Raw genomic sequence first — 22,638 nt, 5'->3', positions numbered from 1 at the left:
TATTTAACGACAGCATTACACTGTTTATACACATTAACATGGTTCTTTATTCCCGTGATTCGATATTTCACATTTCAACACTATGCAAAAGAAAGTGTTGCACTTTTAAGTTTCTAATATTGCATTTGACTTGCACAGTAAACGTTGAGCTCATAGATTTAACAGTGTGTCCGCATCTTTGTATTCACTTTCACTAAATCACAACCCCATTAAGTTTGAATAAAGAATACAGTATATCTTAATATCTTATTCATGTGCAACCTGTTTACATTCATTTTACAAGTCATGTCTACAAGGTTATTTTTGTTAACTGCAGTTTAAAAAAAAAAGGTTATTAAATTATTAAAAAAATAATTAAAGTGGAAAAAAACTAAAGTACTTAACACAAGAGTGTGAATAAAGGCAATGAAAGAACAGATCTACTCAGTGCTGAAGAGCAGCTTTACACAACATTGGTCACAGTGTCAGATGATTCCTGCTGTCAGTCCAGTTAGACAGCAATCTAGTCTTTCAGAGACAGTGAAAGATAAAAAAAAATACTTTGTCATCCAAAATAAAAACACCACAAGTATTCTATTGCAGTCGTTTTTTTCATGATTTAGTGGTTTTGACAAGTGCTAACATGCATTTCTCAATACGGAGTTCACTTTTTCACACCCCGGTCTACATAACAGCGGTCACTGTGGACTAAACTGTGTATCCCCTTTCGTTGCTTTAACGTGGAACGCAGTCAAAGGCCACATCTTTCAAAATTCAGACACTGTTTTCTCACTCAAACTCAACCAGCACCTACACTCACAGGTTTACATACCATCTTTAAAAATGAACCTAACATAACAAAAATGTATTGATGATTAGATTAATATTAGATATATTCTGCTACATCTAAAAAATAAAAAAATGCATAAACTGGGACAAACAAAACTGTGTGCCTGTTTTCATTCCTTGATGATCTCTATGAAACTGTGATGCCAGCTGAGCAAAGCGGAGCAGGTGAGGCTGAATCCAGAACATTTTGTAAATGTACGGAACAATATGTTGTTCTCTCACTGTTTTCACCCAGTCACAGACTAGTTTATAGCCCATCCAGGATGGCGTCATTTTTCCTTCCACCTTACTCTCCATCCCTCAGTCCTATAGAGGAACGCTTTCCCTAATGGAGGTGGAAAGTGTATAGGTTTATGAAATGTTTTGGTTGCATTAGTGTCTTTCTGGATGCAAGATTAAATGTTGTGCTGAGCTTCATGTTGGTAAAGAGAACTGTCTGTACAGTTTTTAAAAAAATGAACTCAGTATAGAAAAATGCGTGATACAAACAGTAAAGAGTCAAACAGAAATAGCATCAATGCTTACGGTTTAAATACTGTGTATAGTACCACAAATAGAATTTAGTTAATCTATATTCATAATTTTGCTAATTTTACCTTTTCTCAGTCTGCAACCCCCCCCCCCCCAAAATCCCCCTTGTGTAAACTCTAATCATTTTTCTGTCCTTCATTTCAGTAGTATGTCTGATAGTATGTCATTGAGGCTAACTTATGTAAACCTGTAGATTTCAGAAGCTTGCATCAAAGTCATGTTACTCATATTCAAAACCATTAATTTTTCACTTAATTGTGAATGCAAACACTGAATATCAGCAAGTTTCTAGGGAACAACATGAGGATGTCTGACCACTGGAGGTAGTTTGAGCAGCTGGCAAATGCCATTGCACTCTGGTCCATGTTGCTCTTCCAGGAAGTACCTGAGGCCTCTGGCGCCAAAGTTGGACGGGCCTTTAGGGGTCTTGGTGGAGTGGATCTGGGGGTCGGTTAAGTAGGTCAACCCTTTGCCATTGGCTGTCACCCATCCTGTGAAAACGAAAAGAATGCACAAGTTGTGGAAAATCATCGTACACATTGGTGGTTTCGGTGACACACACACACACACACACACACACACACACACACACACCTTGAAGGTCTACAACGACTTCCTGGTAGCCAGAGAACTGGTAGGTGAAGTGTCCAAAGGCAAGGCCATATTTTGTAGCCTTGAGACTCTCGTCCTTCTTTCCACTGTTGTTGGTGAGTTTGACAAAGTCTCCGAGCATGTAGGGCTCCACCGTTACACAACCCACGATCTCATTCCCATTCAAAATCTATCCACAAGGGCAAATTAAGAAAAGTTTGAAGTCTATTTTGACTTGTACGAAATCATTCATATTACAACAAAATTACAGTTGTGTATTTTGTGCTATTACGGTGTAAAAATGAATGTTTGATGATGATTTGTCACTAGAGGTGATACTCAACAGTATGTTGCAGTCTTACAATATGGGGTTTATATTCAGAATTTGTATGCATGCTAAAATGGTGAATCATTGAAATATATTGTGTGGTTTGCACTCAGACAGTTGCATATTGTTTTATTTGATTTGATTCATTCAGAGAGGAGCAGACCCAACTGAAGAAACACTCACTAATATGCTCTTATTTGTATTGTAATTTCCAATTTCCCCTTTTAAGCTCATAGTACCTTCTATATTAATAACCAAGAAAATATTGGCTTTACTCGTGTCACAGGAGGGTATTTCTAACTATAAACTGACAACCGGAGGCTGTATTACATTAGAATTTCAACCAAAACTGCTTCAAGGCTACTGCAGGCAGTACTGCACTCTGCTGACTATAAAGATATGGAAGTATATGTGTAAGGGGTCCTATTAAAGTACTGTTTATGAATGAGGTCATTTTAAATTAGTGCAACATCTGCTATTTCTTCTCCTCCTCAATGAAGTAAACTTTTATGCATTTGTTTAATGTTTGGTGTGTGCTTTTAGTTCATTTCATCTTTACTATTTGGCCTCACCAACAGCGCCTCTGAGGGAATGAAGAAGATCTGAGCCATGACGTCTCTGTCGAAGAGACTCTTATTGAATTCAGTCACATAGTACTGGGCTGTCATCTGTCTCTCCACGTCTTTCAGGTGAAACTGGATCTGCTTTGGCTTTAAGTAATCCTTCCCCACATAACTAAGGACATACATACACAGACAAAATAAGACTTAAAGTCATCATATTCAGGTTGTGGCGACAATGTGTAGTTGCTTACCTGCTTAACCTTTCCTCCTGGTGTAAAAACTGTACCCATATTGCTTCTCTCTGCCCGCCCTTCATCCCCATTAGCTCTCCGATGTAAACACAGGTCTCCCTTGCTGTCCACAGTCCTTTTGCTTTGGAGAACTTTAAATGAAGAGCACCTAGTGGATATGACATTCAGAGATTAGCAGTTACAATTTTATGCACTCCTGAAGACAGCTGGGTTTTTTCACTTAAACTTCATTACGATTCATCCTTTGGGAATCATGAACGTTTTTTTTTTAAACAACAATCCATCAACCATATTTTAATGGCAATCCATTTGATAAATGTCAAGACATTTGCTACAACTAAAACCCAAAAACGTCAACCTCATGGTGGCACTAGAGGAAAAGTCAGGGGATCACCGAAGCCAGAATGCTTCATCCTTTTGGTACCATGAATGTCTGTCCAAAATTTCATAGCTATCTATTCAATACTTGTTGAGATATTTCAGCCTGGGCCAATGTGGGGGTCAGACTAACCACCACTGCCAGCCCTTGAGCCATGCTGTTAACGTGCCTAAAAAGATGTCTGATGAAGACAAATCTCAACAAGAATGGGACTTCATACTCACAGTAGGCGGTTCTGTGTTCCTTGAGTTTGAATTGTGCCTCATCACTGTGCAACCTCTTCAGCAGACAATCATGACAAATTCCAGCAAGTAGGGCTTCGTAATCCTTCTGTGACAACAAATACTGTTGCTTAGGGAAAACACTACCTACGATGCTGTGCTTTAGGCAGCTGTAGCACGAGGGGTTCTTCCTCTGAGGGCCATTCACTTTTTCTGTAGAAGAGCCTTCACTGCATTGGTGTTCACTTTGACTCTCCTCCAGCATCTCAAATGAACTCTCTGTGGAGGTTTCAGTGGGGGCACACTGGAAGAGGTTTGGGTGTGGGGTTGCTAAGGAGCTGTTGCTAGGAGGTTTTACAGATACAGAGTCAACCTCAGTGTCTGTATTTGGGTATACATTAAGGCTCTCCAGGGGTTGTGGCTTGGATGAGGCTTTGAATTCCCATCCGGATGCGTTTTTGTACGTGACATCATGAGCTGAATCACTGGTTTCATAATCAAGTGTTTCCAACAGGAAGAAGTTCCCATCGGACTCTGATGACTTGCTGCTTTGGCCCGTTCCTGCTTTTGGCAGGCTGGATGGCTGAGGTTTTCTCTTTGTGGGGGGGTTAAGGTCAGCTGAGATTTTTTCCCATGATGACTGGGAACCGAAACTGTCACTGAGGGAGCTGGAGGATGATCTGAGAGTTAGCTGGGATAAGGATTGTGGTGCTCCTTCAGCTACTGTTGGGTTCTGTGCCACACCAGCAGCATCAATCATACAATCCTTCTCAGTGCCCAGTGTCTCTATTCCAGCTTGTATCACCTCAAACTTTTCTGAATCACTACTCGCATCGGAGGAGGAAGTGGCAGGTATCGCGGATTGTGGGACTGTATGGGAACTGGCAGCAGAGTTACAACCATGTGACTCTTGCTTCTCGTTTTCATCAGTGAATTGAAGCATGCTGTCTGACCTCTCATCATCAACCTCAGTGATCACACAGCTCTGATTCCTTGCATTTGCTCCACCTTCAATGGCACTACTTCCTGCGTAGCCACTGCTGCTGGGCCAAGAAGACCCTGAACCGCTCAAGGAGAGGTTCTGCCATGATGAGCCAAGGTCATCTGTTCTCCCTCGAGTGGTACGCGTGTCTGGCTTTTGTGGTGGATGCACAGATGAATTTGAACCTCTCTTATGTGGCTCCTCTCCTGTGGGTGTACCTTTTGACACTTTGCAGGCCTCAGTGCTACACTCTGTGTTGAGTGTATCAGGGGTTGTCCACAGTGCAGTTATACACAGCCTTGCCCCATCTATCTCATCTTTAGTCCCCTTACAGTTTGGGTTGGTGGTATCGCACAGTGACGCATTATACTTCTGTAATCTCTGCATCACCTTAGTGAAACCTTCCAGAGTAAAATTTACTGATGTATCTTCAATGTTTCTGTAGCTGTCAGGAATAAAAGACCCCTTGTCTGAATTAAGGAAAGGCTCCACTCGCAACAGAAGCTTGACTTGGGAAACCAGTTTCATGATCTCAGCACAAAGGCTATCTTTGACTTGGTTCTCTGCATGACAATAATCATAGAAACTGGCTAAAGCTTTCTGGCAGGCCTGTGTTGCCTGTGCCACAACCTCCTGAGGAGTGCCGAGCCATTTGTGAGCGACAGTAAGGGAATAGGCAGCCTTGAGGAAGGTGTGAAGCTCCTGCTTGCTAGTGACTTGCTCGCCCTCTGCTTTGGTGAGCAAACCAATTGCAAATGCCTCTCTGCCCTGCAGGAGGAAAAACTCTCTTTGAGAGTCAGGGCACTCCACAGAAAAACTGTATGATAACAAGCAGGTCCCTTGAGTTGCCTAGAGAAAAAATAGAGTCTGTCAGTAGATATTTCTATTGGCTCTCTTCTATCATGAGCTATCTCCCTTATCTCTGTTGATGCTATGACTTCATTCATTTCTGTTATCTGTCAATTGCAGGCAATCATGAGTCATGCTAGAGAGCAGTCTATTGAATGACTTACTACATTGGTCAACACATAGAGTGAGGTGTACTGGCTGTATACCACGGCCATCTTTGCTGCCTGGGCTGCTGAAAGAAGACGATGACTCCCATCCCCAAGTAAGGACTTCTGCAAAAACACAGAAACACAGAATACAAAATACAGAAAACACTCCACACAAAGGACTTTTTCTGTACAACAACTCAAAACCAACCAAACCAATCCCATCTCCTCACTTATATCCCCGGGCCATTACAAGCCAACAAACCAAACCGCTTCCAACTCCCCAGTACTGCACACTTCTCCCACCAATGGATGCACCCAATTCCCCCCACCCTCCCTAGCAAAATAAATAGATACGGGAATACCTTACACCTTATTAGTTTATTTCCTATATGTTTTTCTGTTTTCCCTCCCTATTTCTCTCTCCCTCTCAAATATATACAAATCATATATCTAAATCTATAGCAATAACAAAAAGCTGTCAGTTGTACTCTGTAGTAGTGTACACCATTATATTATGTTAACTCTTGTTATGTTAACTCTTGTTTTTTTACTTTCGTCATTTTGTCTTTATCTCGCTTCACCATATGTGTATGTGTGTGTGTGTAATATATATATATATATACTAATATATAATTAATACTATATAAAGCCAGTATTATATTAATTAGCATTATGTCAGTTAGACTTACAAATTCAATATCTGGATTAATCCTAAAAGCATGGAAGTCCTCATCATTCATAGACACCAGTATGTTGGCCAGTATGCCAAGAGAAGTTCCAATGCCCTAAAAAACAAAGACACGTGCAGAGCAAAGGTTTATAACAGTGTGTAAACTGGGTCATGCATGTACATAAGCTCATAAAGTGGCAACTGTGAAATTTACATTGTGGCTTTGCCTCAGTTTACCTTTTTATCAGGTTGAGGAAGTGAGAAGTAGCCAACCAGAGAGGCCCAGATTAGCTCTGCAGCCTCTAACCACAGGCCTGTAAAGATAGTGAGGAAAGTGCCAATAGAGTGCAGTGTCAGTATTCTTTCATTCAGTAAAAAATGATCTTACCTAGCTTTTGCAAAATCATTCCCCGCACTTGAACGCTAACGGCCTGCACAAGAGCCCTGTCACTGTCAGAGTGGTACACCCAACAACCTGTGTATTAGAAATGAATTATTTGCTATTTATTTAGCTTGTACTAAACAGAATAATCCATCATTAAAGGCAATTACAATATCATAGCAAGACCTTACCTGTGGCCCCGCTATTGTTAATCAGACTGTTCAGGATGTACTCTGCCTTCTGCAGTTTGCCTGTAGTAAAGATGATGATTATATTCACGTAATCACAACAAGTAATCAAAGATTAATTTTCCATGTTATAAGTTTGCATCAATCACTATCATTTCCCAAAACAGTGATTATGTTGATGTATAACATGTTACTTATTCATTCACATTTATTCAGTGCCAATGGCTCAGCACAAAACTAGAACTAGAAATGAAGTATGATCACCAGTCCCACATGTTTAACCCCACCCCTCCGCCACACTGTACCAGAGTTGAGGTACACCCTGGCCTGTCGTATGACCAGCTGGGGGGCCACAGGGGTGTCAGGGTGGCGTCTGTGGAGCAGCTTGGTGATGTTTAACAGCCGGCTGGACTCGTCCGTCCAGTAGAGGAAACGGTCCACTAAGAAGACCACTGCCAGCGCTGTGCGTGCTTCCTGAGCCACGATGGAAGCCTTTAAAACAGCCTGGCAGGAAAATAAACATCTCTAGTAAACAAACAGGACACACAACAAGGAAATAACAGCGGCCACTCAGCTCCGTGATTATTACCAGTAGCTGAGGTAGGTGCTTGCTGATGAGGTCACTGAGGTTGGTTTTGTCGTTGGCGCCGACTGACAGCTTGTACTGCCACTTCTCCGGCACGAAGGGCCACTTCATCTCCATTGCCTCCTCCAGGAGAGAGGCCAGTTCAGCACACAGTGAGTCTACGGGAAACAAGAGTAAGTGGAGTTTTCTAAGTCCAAGGAAACTGTGTGGCAATGCAGAGAATAATGGACATGAAATACCTTTTAAGTACCTATGCCCAAATAAAATGGGAAAATACTTGTTTAACTTTATTTGCAGGAGGGATTTATTTTACTTAAAGCTACACAAGAATAATTTGTAGATTAGCAACAGAAGAATCTGGACAGACTGCTGTTTTTGCTCTTACTGTATCGGGCTACATGTTACTCCCTGTGGGTGGCAATATCTCCTTACTTGACAACATAATTAGCAAAAATACTGAGAACAGTTTCTAATAGCGGGGAACTGATTTCTAACATGCAGATTTTATTTTAGCCATTTTGCATGGTAGATTTGCATCAGTGTTATTATAGGATTAATAGAGGGACACAATTCATGTTAAAATCAAAACATTTTATTTGGTGTTCAACTTTTCTGTTGTTCCTTGTTTTATCACCTGTTATATGTGGGCCACTGGGAAGGCAAGGGACTGGGCTATACTGAGTTTAGGGGATGACCTACAATGAAAACTGTCCCAGCTTGTGCCACTGAAAAGCTGAATTCCATGTTGGATTTGCTGACTATTTGTAAACAACGCCTTCGTCCCTAATTCTCGCACAAACGTGAGCATAATCCCACCACAAAATCTCTGATCCTCACAAATCCCAATCAGACTTTCTCTGATGCCCAAATGAAAATTGACTAAACAGCACCATGTTGTGTCTGACCTCTGCAGCTGCAGTGGTTCAGCCTCTCTGCCTCAGTGGGCTGGATGGACCATTGAGCTTCTCTGAGGCACTCCTCCAGTAAACCTCCCACCTCCTGACTGTCCATTCTGGTAAAACTGATAAAGTTGTTGCCTGGTCCTCCTCCTTCCTTGGCCTCTTCACCTCTGTTCCTGTATTACAGTGATTCAAGAAGGGGGAAATTCCATGGAATGACCAGAGTGCTGTTGAGAAAGGATTGCACCAACACGTGAAGTTTCAAAATATGGAAAAATGCACCTGATCCACAAATCAACTCAATCTCAAATCTCAATCTCAAGTATAAATTAACATGTAACAAAAATAAAACTAAATATATCTAAATTTAAACAACAGTCCTGGTGTTTTGCAAAGTGAACTCCAAATATGATTTCTTACAAGTATATGTACATGACACATTTACTGATGTGCCTACATTCTCTTCAGGTAATGAAAATCAGTTTATAGCCTTTTAGGACAAGAGTTACAATGTGTCTACAACATTTAACAATGAATTTATTGTGACAGAAACTTTCAATTAATTCAGATTATTATGATATTCTGCATTATATTTTCAGACATATATGCAAAAGTTACTTTAGGCGTTTACTCCCAATCTAAAAGACAACTTTCACCTGAAGTGACCTACAGAAAACACAATGTTGTGTCAATAGGAGGTTGAGAGTTGATTCACTATCACCATGGGCATCGGGTCAGGATGCAGGGTGAAAGAACGAAGGCCACCAGCTAAACATATATACAAGATTTAGAAGAGAAGTATTTAACACAACAAATCAAAATAGTCTCATTACGTACGTAAAGAAATAAGGATAAAGAAGGTTCCCCCGAAACAAACGATAAATAACAAATTATAAGAACTAAAGAGTAACAAACTTTTCTTAACAGAGACTGCAGCCCCATGTGAAGCTGGAAAAAAAAGGTGAACGAGAGGAGAACAGCCCTTAAATAATCTTCTAGTGCCCAGGTGAACTCAATCAGGTAAATGAGGGGCGGAGTGAGAAAACAAGAGCCAATCGGTGATAAGGACAGGCGAGGAAGTGAGGCAGGTGAAGAGAGGAAGAGAATATGAAAGAAAATAGGGATATGTTCTAGAAGTGCATTATAGATAGACAAATGTTGTGACAACAGAAAGGGTGAAACCAACCCACAGACAGATAACTCAGCGGCAATAGAAGTTGTTGTTTCAGCGTCCATGTCGACACGTTTCATTTATTTCCTCTAGCCCAAGTTAAAGTTCAACATTAGCCTACAAGGTTGTCACGTTAGTTCGACACATGAAATATAACTTTCATACACGGTAATTAAAATAAACGCCAGCTACCGTGTCTTCCAGTCCTCTTCGTCTTCCCGTTAGGGCAGGACTTCACGACGCTGCCTTTAAATGTTGTCGGAAATATCGCAATTTTCCCAAAGCACGAACGTGCGAGTAGACACTGCAGATCTGACTCAGAGGTGATTTTTTTAACCAGAAAAATGTCTCTCTCTCTCTCTCTCTCTCTCTCTCTCTCTCTCTCTCTCTCTCTCTCACACACACACGCACACACAGTGTCACTGCAAACCATAAGACTGTTTTTTAAACAACGCTTAAAAATAAACAAGGAAATAGTTACAAAAGGAGTCGAAGCGGATGTTATTTTACTCAATAATCAACAACATGAACTGCATTTGCCCTTTCACATTTACATGAATATCTTTTGTGAAAATGAAGTGAAACTATGTTTTTATACACACACAATTGTTTAAAAATATAACTAGAAGCTAGTAGGCCTAATGTCTCAATATGTTATGTAATGTAGTGTAATATACAGTGACTAGATTCATAAATAAATACACTTTGTATTCCCAAGTCGGCTAAGCCACTGCAGCAGCACTGTGTCCTCCTGAATTAAAAATAGGCATAAAGCGTTTGTATCAAAAACACGTAAAAACTAAGTTTAAGGAGTTTGTTGAGGGGTTGCCATGTCTGAGAATGTCGGGGGGAGGATTTTGACTGACAGGACGCGCTCATATCTCAGAGCAGCCCGTGGACTGATGGATTGTTATGGTGCCTAATGGTGCGTGGCTGCTCGTACACAACGAGCATGTGGACAGACCGTGGTGTTGCTGTGATGCTACCAATAGGCGGGACTGTGGCTCTGCAGTGTGATTGTGAGCCGCCACAGCTGGAACGCGAGCAGAAGGCTGGCACGCGGTCCAGCTGCGACCAGATGACTGAGCCCAGCTCAGCTCAGCTCAACTGCCTCTACAAATTCAACGCACACAGCAACACATCACATCCATAAGTTTGCATGCGAGTGCGCCACGAGAGAGGACTGGGACGCGTTGCGGGGTTAATGTGCCGTAAAAATACCCGCATAGTCCATTCAGAGGGGGCGCGCCAGCATTAACTCCGAAGAAGGAACCGGGTGTTTCTCCTCTTGAGGAGTTCCTTTGGGTTTCGATCATTGCCGCCTCTCACCGCAGGAGCTGCGTGTTCCCACTAGACAACCAAACAGGCGCTATGAGTTCGGCGATGCTGGTGATGTAACGCTTTTCATCTCAGCTCTCACTCCAACAACTGTGATCACTGTAGCCTCTCCTCCTCTCAGAGCATGGGGCCCTTCAAACTCTAAAGGTAAGATCTGTCTCATAACTCGCATGTTGGAGCAGAACTGAGGCTCTTTTGGACATTTTTACGCATGCCGACTCTCAGATGTGATAGCTTACTTAGCTTATTTGTTGCAGAGGAAATCTGCAACAGTGCCTGTTTTATTCTGTTTAAAAAAAAAAAAAAATCCACCACTTGATCGATTGATAAACATCAGTGCACAGTTGTATTGCAACAGCAGGTGAGAAGATCGCGAATGGACTTGCCCGCTTGCACCATCAACCACAGCAGCCTGATATTTTCACGTTGACTCATGAGGGGGGGGGGCACGTTTTGGATGAGCTTTGTACTTTGTGTTGGAATAACTACTCACTGCTGTTGTGCTCAGACTTGAAGAAGACATGTGTTGCTTTCTACAGCTGTTAGATGTATGTTCTAGTTGAGCAGTGTTAGTGATGTCATCAGGTTGGAAACAACAGCTCATATGTTGCTCATAAAAAACCCAAATGACTTGGTGGCTGTGTGGAGGAATGGATGCAGTGACACATTATCTTTATTAATAAGTAACAAATACCATATAGGTATTATTACCATAACGTGATCCTCAGGTGTTTAGAGCTGTTAAAACACTGCCTCATGGCGAGTCCATCACAAATGGAATTAACAGTGGTTTTCAGGAAGGAGGAGCATCATTGAGCGGAGGAGAGGACGATGGAGGAACGCCTGCGCCTAAAATTAGACCGAAGGAGTGGCAGGGTCTTTATCCTGCTTTGACTGGTGGGGAGAATGATGGTAAACAAAAAGCCTGTTGACATGCAAAGTTATGCAGAGGCTCAATTTGAACCTGTGGCGTCAGCCATGGTAATGATAGCCACATGGCTCAGAGCCTCGCTGAGGTGTCCGTCAAAATGACTCCGGACCCATGGCAGCTCCTCTAATTACCGATGAACACCTGTGCGTCGATGAGAATTCAACCCTGACTGGAGAGAGTGACACACAAGGCCACGTCCCAGCGTATTGTGATTCAGCCTTGGCTGCTAAATTAAACAAGCCAAAGAAGTCAGGCTTCATTCAATCAGCCCCCTCATTAAGTGTTTTTCTTAAACAGGCTGATGTGGTTCAAGGCGATTCTCTTCCACCACCCTCAGAACGGCGGGGATAAAGAGGCATCTTTGAATGTCGGGGCTGCTGATTACTTTCTCTGCAGCTTTTTTTTTTTTCCCACTCCTGCACATGTTCTGCTGTGAGAGCAGAGGGATTTGACTTGTAAGCCTTGACTGACGGCCTTCTCTAGACATCTGAAAGTCTTAGCAGCTGTAGTTGAGCAGGAGACAGAAAAGTCACTTCGGTGTGTTCTCGGTGTGGCTTGACTTGACCGGAGCGGCATGTCGCTGATTAACTGTTCCTATTTTGAATGTCGGACAAGCTTGCTTTGTGTGCACTTGTTCATCCAGACCGGCATCTGATTCAGGGAATGCAAATGAGGCAGCCATCAGCATCAGCCACCATATGTACAGTGCCCACTCAAACAAATCTGTCACCAAAGAAGGAATCGATAAAACAATTAGCCTGAAGTCCATTTAATCAGATGCTGGCGTATTTGATCATCAGGTACCTCAAAGTAACCCATGGCCTCTGTGATCTCGCGTACCCAGCAAGTGAAGTGGTGCTTGACTTGAAAGGTATAGCACTAGGAAGAAAAGATTTGAAGGATTCAAAGCACCTACAGAATAGTGGCAAAATCAAGCAGAAGAGATTTAAAAAAAAAAAAATTTAAAAAAAAAAAAAAAAAAAAAAAAGCCTCTGCATCTCTATTCCACCTTTCTCTCCTCTGCTGCTGCAGTGCAATTACTTCAGGCCTCTGGAGAGGCCACCTTTGATATTTAGCATTACTTCCAGCCACCTCAACATGCAGCAGTGTTGCACTTATCAGGAAAGCCAGCCATAATTGGATTTGTTGTGAAGGGCTGCTGCGTTATGCCAAAAGACCAACAGCAACAAATCTGGGAGGAGGGGGGAGGAGGAGGAAGAGGATGAGGAGGAGGAGGAGGAGGAGGAGGAGGAGTAGAGGAAGGAATAAACTATCAAGCAGAGCAGAAGGACAGAGTGAGGAGGAGGGAAACAAAAATCGATCTACGCAAGAGGAAAATCAAGCAAAGAAGAAAATAATTACAGAGAGCAGACAAGAGCAGCCGCTCAGACACGTGTGCTGGATGTTCGCCATCATCGGGGTGTACGGTCCAGTGCACTTTCTGCACCGTCTGCCCTCCCCATCTCATTTTTCATTGGCTAATCCCATCTATTCCCCCCAGAGCCCCTGTACTACACTCCTAATTACCTGTATCATCCTTTCACACTCTCCCTGCTCCCTGCTAGGTCGCATTCACACCAAGCGAGTCATTCATTTGAACTGTGGAGTACTCACTCCTTTGGCTCACTGGCAAGTGACAAAGATGGAAACTATACAAACAATACTGCGCCTTCTGAACTATTTGTTAGGAGCGTGTTTATAACTGATTCAAACACCATAAAAGAGAACGTAAGGACAGAGCTGGAATCACATCGACTTAGATGACAGTAATCCTAAAACTCTGACATAACATGGATGTGACATCTCTGTATGCAAACAGGGTCATGTCTAATTGTGCAAAGAAGCCTTACAAACTATTTCAAAACTGCAAAAAGTAAACTTTCCCCCGGTGCTTCAGTCCAGAAATATTAAAAATGAGTGTTTCTCTGTCCCCATCTGTCAATGCACTCGGCTCTCCTCACCTTTAAAGACAGAGCTTGAATGCAGAGGAGAGAGATACAGCAGGAGGGGGAGGTAGTTGGGGAGGGACTGTGTTGGACCTGAGGAGCTATAAATCAAGCTGCGGGTGGAATTAAATCAGTCAGGCTGAAACACAGGAGCGGATGAGCCTGGTGGGAGGACGGATCGAAACTCACTGATGCTGCATCTTAGCTAGTGATTACTAAAGGCGGTAAATTAGCAGTGATAGTGATTGCACGACTGTGATTAGGTTTCAGTTGACTGATCTCTCTGTGCGACAGGTGTTAGGCGTGCCTTACTTTCACAAAGGGAATCGAAAAAACTACGCCTGCGGCATCCTGCACCTGCAATAAAAAAAAAAGAAAAAAAAAAGTGCGTTCATTTCTCCACCTTTGTTTTCATACTACTTCTATTTGCAGTCTATAATCTTTCACGCTCTTTATTTGCATAATGAATGGTGTATTATGATGACAGGAAATTATGGGGTTTGTGGTCTCCTCAGGGATGCGAGCTGTTTTAAGGAGGAAATTCAACATAAACAGGAACTAGCCAGAGCTAACGCGGTTAAAACGGGGTAATGAAGAGGCCAGCTGGGTGAATGTGAAACTCCCAGCATTCACACATAACATGAAGGTAGTTGAGAATGACTGATGTATAAAACCACCGTGCAGCTCAACAGCACAACTCTGACAGGCAGGAGGAAATGAAACAGATAAAACACTGTGCAAAGAACAAATTCATCACCAAATGTACCGCATGTGCCCTGCTCTGCAAGGCATTTCGTAGAAAAGCTGTCTTTGTGAAAATTAAAGGATTTAGCATCATATCACATCACAGCCTAACCAGAGGCTGTTTCTGGGTGGATTTTTTCCTGCAGTTATACAACCATACGTCCATGTTTCTGCAAAGAGGGTGGTCTTCTGGTGCCTCTGGGCAAATGAAATTGCTTACATTTGCACTTGGAATTACAAGGTGAAAGTCTTTAATTAGCACTGAACACAAAATGTATTAATTTGGATCCTCAGTGTAGATTATATTTACTTTTAGTGACTTTTACTTTTTATGTTTACTAACTACAATTTAAATTACTTGACTTTAAACATATTATTTGCTTTCTTGATGACAGTTAGATAAAAGGGGATGGGTATCACTCATGTATTATAATGGAAAAGTTGTAGCCAGCAGCTGGTTAGCTTAGCTTAGCATAAAAGACTGGAAACAGGCTTAGTGGGTCCTCCACAACGATACTGGTCCCAGTTGTTGTTTTGAATTTAACAACAACTTAAACTCACAAGAAGTATTATGTTAACTGGTTGGCTTTAGAGGTGCTTGTTGGTATTTTTTGTTTTCCCTTGTTTCCAGCTTTAAAGGGAATGTTTGACATTTTTGGAAATATGCTAAATTCTCTTTCTTGTTGAAAAATAAAAGATTACTTTCTTGTCTGTACAGTAAATTTTATAGCTATAGCAAGCAACACTTAGCTTAGCATAAAGACTGGAAATAAGGGGAAACAGCTATGGTGGCTCTGTCCAAAGCTAACAAAAACTGCCAACAAGCACCTCCAAGGCTAAAAATAGCACATTTTCCAAAATATCAAACTTTTCTTTTAAAGTTGGAAACGGGGAAAATAGCTTAGCTCTGTTCAAAGGTAACAAAATCCGCTAATCTAAATTATTTCAAGCTAACTGATTGCTGGCAGCTTTACTGTTCAGGCGTTAGAATGGTATCAACACTCTACAAATTACTAAGCGTGTTCAAAAACCAAAGAGCATTTCATAAATCTTCCATAAATCTAATGTCTGATATTACATTCTCTTGCAAAGAGCAAGACTTCAGATTACTACACCATCATTTCAAGGAATTTGCCCATGATGAATGAAACATTCTGTAACAACAGGAAATGAGACTCCTGACTTCAGCATATACAGGAACGGCAGAACATGAACTCTGACCGTGGCGTGTTCAGAAACTAATAGACGGTTGGCAGAAATCGCCTGGGTGTACATTGCAAGAGACAAACCCTAATGTGCTGTTGCAAAAGATGGTCTATCGCGTTTGCTCTTTTACACAATACGCCATGTGCCCTCGTCTTTCACTCATCGCGCAGCCAGTTATGTGCGTGTCAGGGAAATTACCGACAAAGTGAGGAAACGCTCTTTTGTAGAGAAAGAAAAATGTGCAATGAAACTCTCTTTATCTAAAAACTGCTGACTATTTATTACCCTTATAAAACAAACAAACCACATTCAAGACTATTTGTGACAAGAGTGCACTCGCTGCATTTCACACACGCATACCAAATACACCCTTCCGGTATTTGTTGTGAAGCAAACTATCACATCTGGTAAAAAGACAGTAGTTTAAGCAGGAAGCCTCAAAACAAAGCAGTAAAAACAGTGTGACACAATGATACATTGTTGTTTTTTTTTTTTTTTTTTTTTTTTTGGAGGGGGTGGGCAGGAGTCAGATATTGTAACGGCACATGGAATCTGTAGCGGGGGCCCTTTTCTGTTTCACACATTCCCCTTCTCATTTGAAGTCAGAAAGTTGAGATGTGAGATATGAGAGTGTGCCAGATGTGGAACAGGATGCGTGACTTTTTTTTTTTTGGTTCTGGAGGACATAATAAAACATTACACTCTAGCAGCTGCTATGTCCCAGCAAGGCATTGTGAAATCTGCATATTTTTCTTCCTCAAGTTCCTTCTGTTGTTTCAAGATTATGAAAAAGTGCTGCTTACCTCCTCTGCATACAATGTATTAGTAGGACTCCATTTTTTTTTGTTTTTTTATAGACAGATCCTAGGTGCACTTTTTTTGTTCAATATTATAGACCTCTCTATTTTACCCCCCCCCCCTCCTTTCAACCAACAATCTCTTTCCATATTTGACTGAGCTGAAGCGAAGTAGAGTACACTCTCCTTCTTCCTCCCAGTCTTTCTCTTTATCTTTCGTTCTCCCATTCCTCCTCTCCTCCCTCCACTCCCCCTTCCTCCCTCCCTAAGGAGTAACTGTAGCCGCTAATCTCAGTTTGCAGCCGGTGCCCCCCCACCGATGTGGCATTCTGCGTGTCCAGGGAAAAGGAAATGTTTCCCTTCCTGCTCTCAGTACCCTGCAGTCTGTAAATAGAGCCTGCCACCAGCCGCTCTGTAGGCCCCTCTGGAGAACTATATCTGTCCCATCATGCAGCACCCTTGCTACAACTTCCTGAAACAAACTAGGGGGTGTTGGGCAAGAGATAACAGTGGTGTGTGTATAATGTGAAGAAGTGCTGTTTGTAGGTGTTTTTTGGCAGTCTTGTAATTCTAGCCGCATGGCCTGACGAGGACAGCAAGATAAGATAAGCTCCAAAGTCAGGATTACTGGCCCTCACTTCTGAACCTGAGGTTAAATGTAATATGATAATCATTTTAGACAGTTTGTAAAAAATAATCGTAATATTTACCATGAAAGATTATTTTGCCTCAACCAGAGTGTGTGCCACCGGATTTGTTGTTGATAATCTAAAAGCGTTTACAGCTAATATGTGTGGCAGGTGATGACAGGTTGGAAAAACGAACTCTTTTGCTGTTTGTTTTGCTGTAAAATGACAGTGAAATCCACGGTAGAATGGCGTGACAGCAGGGAATGGGCAGGCCAGAAAACAAACTAGGACTGTGACAGGAAGCAAAGAGGTACGTGGCAAATGTGGTCTTCATTTATAGAGACACAAGCAACAACACTGCGACTGGTGTGAGAATGAGGCCAACAATGTCACATTAAAATATTTATGAGAGCATTTGGCTTAAATATAGGCCTATACCATATAAATGCATGACAATCCTAACATGCTGGTGTTTAGCACAGGGGTTTCTGAGACTGTGAGACCCCCCTCAACCTTGGAAAAAGGTTCCACCTCACCTCACCTTAGTTTACTTGCTTATGGGATCATGATTATGTTATTTGATCTAATAAACACTAAACAATTGATAGCACTATTAGGCAATATAGCCTAATGCTGCTACTGCTTATGTTTGACATAACCTGAGACTAAACCAAATACATAAAAAAAGGTCTGTGCTAAAGCTGCTATTTAGTTTCTGACTCTGGTAAAGTCTGAATAACAGTAATATTCCCCGAAACTACTGTATCTGTGTCTCTTTAACAAAAGCACACGCATTTAGGATAATTTACGTGATTTCCTGTTGATCACTCATAACTAATTCACTGAGCCTCTCTTGAAACTGTTTGCCTCCCACCTTGAAAACGTGTTTACCATGGTCCCCATCTTATTTTTAGTGTGTTAGCATGCTAACATTTGGTAATTAGTACTTAACTCATGGTACTTCTGAGGTTGATGAGGATGTTATTTTGTAGGTTTTTGGATGAATTGTTTCTGCCCTGACGGAGGCTGTAAATGAAAAGCCAGGGAATCGTTTTTCATTGGCTGCCTCACAGCTAATCAGAGTGAATGAATGCATCCACATCTTTTGGCCCAGGACCATTATCTATAAAAACATCAATCCGGCTTGTTTTACCCAAATGGCAGTAGGGAGAATATAAAACTAAATCAATGGCTGTATGGAGACTGTGCATTAGATTGGGGGTATTTACTAGCATGGAAGAGAGCCCATTATGGGTTTATCAATAAGAGGATGGATATCATTATCTTGTGTGTTTGTCAGTGTCTTATCATTGATCAGTGCTAATGTTGATTTTAAATCATGAAAGGGCGACAGAGATTAATATAATTAGCCAATTCCCTTCTAATGGGCCTATGTGGGAAATGTGAGAAAGCATAATCAGCATGACCTACTTCAATCGACAGAATATTATATACTGACTTCAGATAGTTATAGGTCAAGTTTGAACTTTTAAGTAAATTTGAATGATGTTTTGAAAAGGTGTACGCTGAAAATCTGTCATTTAATTGATAAGTTTATCAGCAGAGAATTAACCAATGGCATTTTTGATGATCAAAATATTATTTTTTTCATTTAGCAAGTAAAATATTAAACTGTATAGCTATTTTTTTTTACTTTTTTCGAAGACAAAACAATTTGAAGATGCACCCTTGACTCTCAGTGTCTTGTGTGTCGTAGTGATTTTGTACGTTAGTTCCATAAAGTTTAAAAAACAGCGGAAGCCAGGATACCCTGACTTTTCAAAAAACAGTTCCTACATTTGCCATAATACAACTGGATAGTGTCTTTCATTAAACCCCCTTTGCCTCTTAATTGTCCACTTCTTTCACGCCCCATGTCTCCGGTTTGTAACTCAGACTTTATCTTAAAAATGATAAGCTTTATGTTCAAATTTATAAAACTTATATCTCCAAGCAGTTGTTTAAACTGGTTGACAAGGTGACAGATCTATGGTGTGACGATATAAAAGGTCAGTGTTATATTTTAACAGACAGAACAGTGATGACTGTAGCTGCTAATGTCACAATTCACAAACAATAACTAAGTAGGACATGAACATTTTGAGGACATATTATTTATATAAAATGAACAACCGAAACTCACTAACCCTGAATTCTGTGCACAGATCTGGATGACTGTCTTTGAGCTGCTTCCATAAGTTTGAGGTGTTTTCCTCTTGTGGCGCCTTTTGTCCCTGATGATCCGCGTCGCATACTAAATATCTCCATACATCAGTCGTGGTGCGTTTTCTTTTTTCCCCACCTGACCTGTTTACTGTGTCCGTCTTCTTCTTCTCTCCGAGTTTGATGTCAGACTAGAATACACGTAGTGTTATTATACCGCTATTGTCAGTCCTGGAGGAGTCATATGTCCTAGTATCTACGGTGCCTTTGGTATTTACACTACTGCAGAAAAACAAGTAGTAGTATATTCATAACACCAAATAAACTTGGTACCGAAGCATTGGTACTCGTGACATCCCTGTGACACCGGAGCCGTGGATGATATATCACAGCGGACTAGTTCTTCTCATGATAAGCAAACTGAGCGTAATTTGCAAAATCACCGAGTGCTCCTGTAATAGATAATGTAAGTAATTGTCAGTTGCAGCCCTGCATTTAACTGTCCAACGCCACAAGCTGTGGTCAATCTAATGCATATCCTTGATAATAGATATTTTTCAAGTCAGACAAGGAATACACTGTAATTCAAAGTAAGCAGTATTTGGTGAACAGTGTTCAGTGTCGTTTAGCGGCTGTAACGGTGAGAGTGGAAAAGGCCGCAGTGAGAAGGCGTCTGTCTTTGTCTGAGCAGAGGATGTGACATTTACATTGCCCACTAAACCGGCAGCACACAGCAGATTCTGCATGGCCAGGATTGACCAGGCACCCGTCAACTTCCCTTTATCCCCGCTGTGCCCCATCCCACCCCCTAATCTGCCCTGATCGATGGCCCTGGATCGTCGTCACCCGGCAACCAAGGATGACACCAAAGCGCTCACAGCGTGTGCTACCTAACAATCAATGTGCCGCCTCACAGCTATAGAAACAATATCAGGAATGGGACTGAGGGTGAGATACTTCAAGGAAGGCTAGAAAGAAAGGAGGATGGGTGGGTGGGGGGGGGGGGGACAACACAGAGCTCCTGTCAGCGGTATGATGAATGGTGTACTCGACTGGATGGCAAGATGGCATCATCATGCCGCAGTGCCAGACTACACTGGGTTTAAAGCAGGCTCAGGTAGAGAAAAACACCCCTGCCTTTCGGTTTTGTGTTGGGCGTAACGACCTGTGAGGGATGGACACAGCAGGTCCTTAGATCTGCAGAGAAAGTCGGTTTTATATCCTCATTCGGCTCCTGAGGACAGGCCGTTCTGACCTGAGCCGTAAAAATGACGAACTGAAACAGATGCTGATTTGTCACAGTGAAATCCATTTCAACATTAGAACTGGATGACTCTCATCAATAATGAGTTCGGCGATAATCGACTCGGTGGCCACACTTGGGGGGGGGGTTAGGATTAGGTTAGGGTCTTGGCTTGAGATGTTGATATCATAAATAGTACTGAGCGATGTGTCATGTCTAGGTGTTTTCTTTCTTTTCTTTGAGGTTTCAGACTTACGGCACAGACACACACTTCCTGTGGTGACCTTAGCCTCCCTCCGAGGAACTTTCATGTCTATCTATAGAAATAGCACATCATTTGTATTGTGGTAGTATGTCACTTCTTTACACTCTACTGCTCAGTGAGCTTACCATAAAAGCACTGATTTAAATAGGTTTACTATCAGACCTTTTCTTTTTACTTCTCATCTTTCACTCACTCTCACTCTGCTGCTTATGGTGTATGTACCACGATTGAAGCTTTAGGGTAATACTCCTCTTTCTCCCTCTTTTTCCCTCCACCTCTTTAGAAACGTGTGTGTGTGTGTGTGTGTGTGTACGCGTGGCTGAGACAGCTTGTGAAGCCTGTAATTGAGTGTGTCCGCCCACCGCGTTGCAGCAGAGACAGCGCAGTGGAAGACTTCATTGTGTAGGGCACAATAGATACGTACACATACTCATCACACCCGTGTGCGACTCTTGCCACAGAACCACAACACTGAGGAGCCATTAGCAGATGGCGACGGCACGGTGTGTGTTGTCGTAGATGTTTGCGGCCTGACTTTGCCACTCGAGCGTCACCTCAGCGTTACCTCCAGCGCTTATCAGCAGCAAACCCGAAAATATCCTTTTATCTCTTCCTGAGCTGTAACCTATATAGGAGATAGGATCAGTTTATTTTACCTCTTCGGACACACTGAACGTGTTTAGGATTAGAGCACAAACTGTTTCCCTCGGGCTGCTCTTGCTCTTAAAACCACACTTCTCTGGGTAAAAAACAAAAAAACATGCATTTCTGTGCATATGTGTTGTGTGTAGAGGTGTGTGTGTGTGTGTGTATGTTGGGAAAGAAAGTGAGACTGGACTTTAAGCGGTGGTTGCTATGGTTCCCTGTTGCGAGGACCCACTCAATCACCATGTACAATACCAGTATACATTTTTTTTCTTTCACCACACCCGCTGCAAGAAATAGTCTGGTCGAGCCAAGTGTCATCATAGACTGTATGTCCACGGGTTTTGCTGATATGATACCGGCCGCACCGGACCATGTCGAGAACAGATAATAAGTTGTGGTTTCCTGATGTGTGCTTGTGGCTCTCTATCAGTTTTTCTGACAAACCATATTGAAGTCAAATCTGTTGTCTGAATTGTCATGCTGTCACGTTCTGCCATCAGCATGACCTTATTTGTAACGCTGAATTTGCATCGGTGCGACACCATGCCGGCCCGAGGGCTCCAAAGTTCATAGTCATAAAGCAGGGATGGATGTGTGTGAATGTAAATTAGATTTCAGGCATTAAGGGGTTAAGTTTGAAGATGCAACGCAGGTAACAATATCACTTGAACTGAAAGTGCCGGTGAATATTTTAGATGGTATTTAAGTTTCAAATTCTTCTGAGTGATGTAAGGTGGATTCATACTTGAGTCAAAGTAGCAGTAGTGCAATATAACAATGCCCAATTACACGTAAAAGTCCTGCAAGCTTGTATTATCAGCAAAATGTGCTTAAAAAAATCAAAAGTAAAAAGCACTCAATATGCAGTGGAACAGGCCATTTAAGTGAAATTTTATTATATATATATATATATATATATATATTTTAAAGCTTTGGTGTTGCTTTGGATAAAAGCACCTGCCAGATGAATAAATGTAAATTTACATTTTTTGATTTAGCTTTCATTACCGATTCATTTAAATGTCATAGCTTGTTGAAGAGGAGCTATTTTTATGTCGTGCTGTGTACTTTAACCCAAAGTGGCAAAGGCAAAGCATCATATTTTATAAACTGATTATAAGTTTTATATGTAATATCATAACCTGCAAAGGAACTAGTAA

The 22,638-nt window shown here is 41.7% G+C and overlaps 2 protein-coding genes across 2 annotated transcripts in view; one reads left to right on the top strand and one right to left on the bottom strand.

The window, feature by feature from the left end:
- Positions 1 to 1,467: 1,467 nt before the first annotated feature.
- Positions 1,468 to 8,603, bottom strand: alpk1 (alpha kinase 1). Its single transcript, XM_022752284.1, has 13 exons — positions 8,404 to 8,603; positions 7,502 to 7,656; positions 7,218 to 7,416; positions 6,916 to 6,975; positions 6,731 to 6,817; positions 6,580 to 6,656; positions 6,362 to 6,457; positions 5,688 to 5,795; positions 3,696 to 5,523; positions 3,093 to 3,240; positions 2,851 to 3,013; positions 1,954 to 2,140; positions 1,468 to 1,850 (listed from the first exon to the last, which is right to left on the bottom strand). Exons 1-13 carry the CDS (start codon positions 8,507 to 8,509, stop codon positions 1,648 to 1,650), a joined length of 3,417 nt encoding a protein of 1,138 aa, XP_022608005.1. The 5' UTR covers positions 8,510 to 8,603; the 3' UTR covers positions 1,468 to 1,647.
- A 2,012-nt stretch (positions 8,604 to 10,615) lies between these two features.
- Positions 10,616 to 22,638, top strand: part of rasgrp2 (RAS guanyl releasing protein 2) — a 38,716-nt gene continuing 26,693 nt past the window's right edge. The window contains exon 1 of the mRNA XM_022752225.1: positions 10,616 to 11,053. The gene's annotated coding sequence lies outside the window, so the exon portion shown is untranslated. The remainder of the gene's footprint in view (positions 11,054 to 22,638) is intronic.

Source organism: Seriola dumerili, unplaced genomic scaffold, assembly GCF_002260705.1.
Source record: "Seriola dumerili isolate Sdu_G_001 unplaced genomic scaffold, Sdu_1.0 BDQW01000167.1, whole genome shotgun sequence".
Classification (NCBI taxonomy): Eukaryota; Metazoa; Chordata; class Actinopteri; order Carangiformes; family Carangidae; genus Seriola; species Seriola dumerili.
The sequence above is the reverse complement of the archived record's forward strand: the minus strand, read 5'-3'. Positions and strand labels throughout refer to the sequence as shown.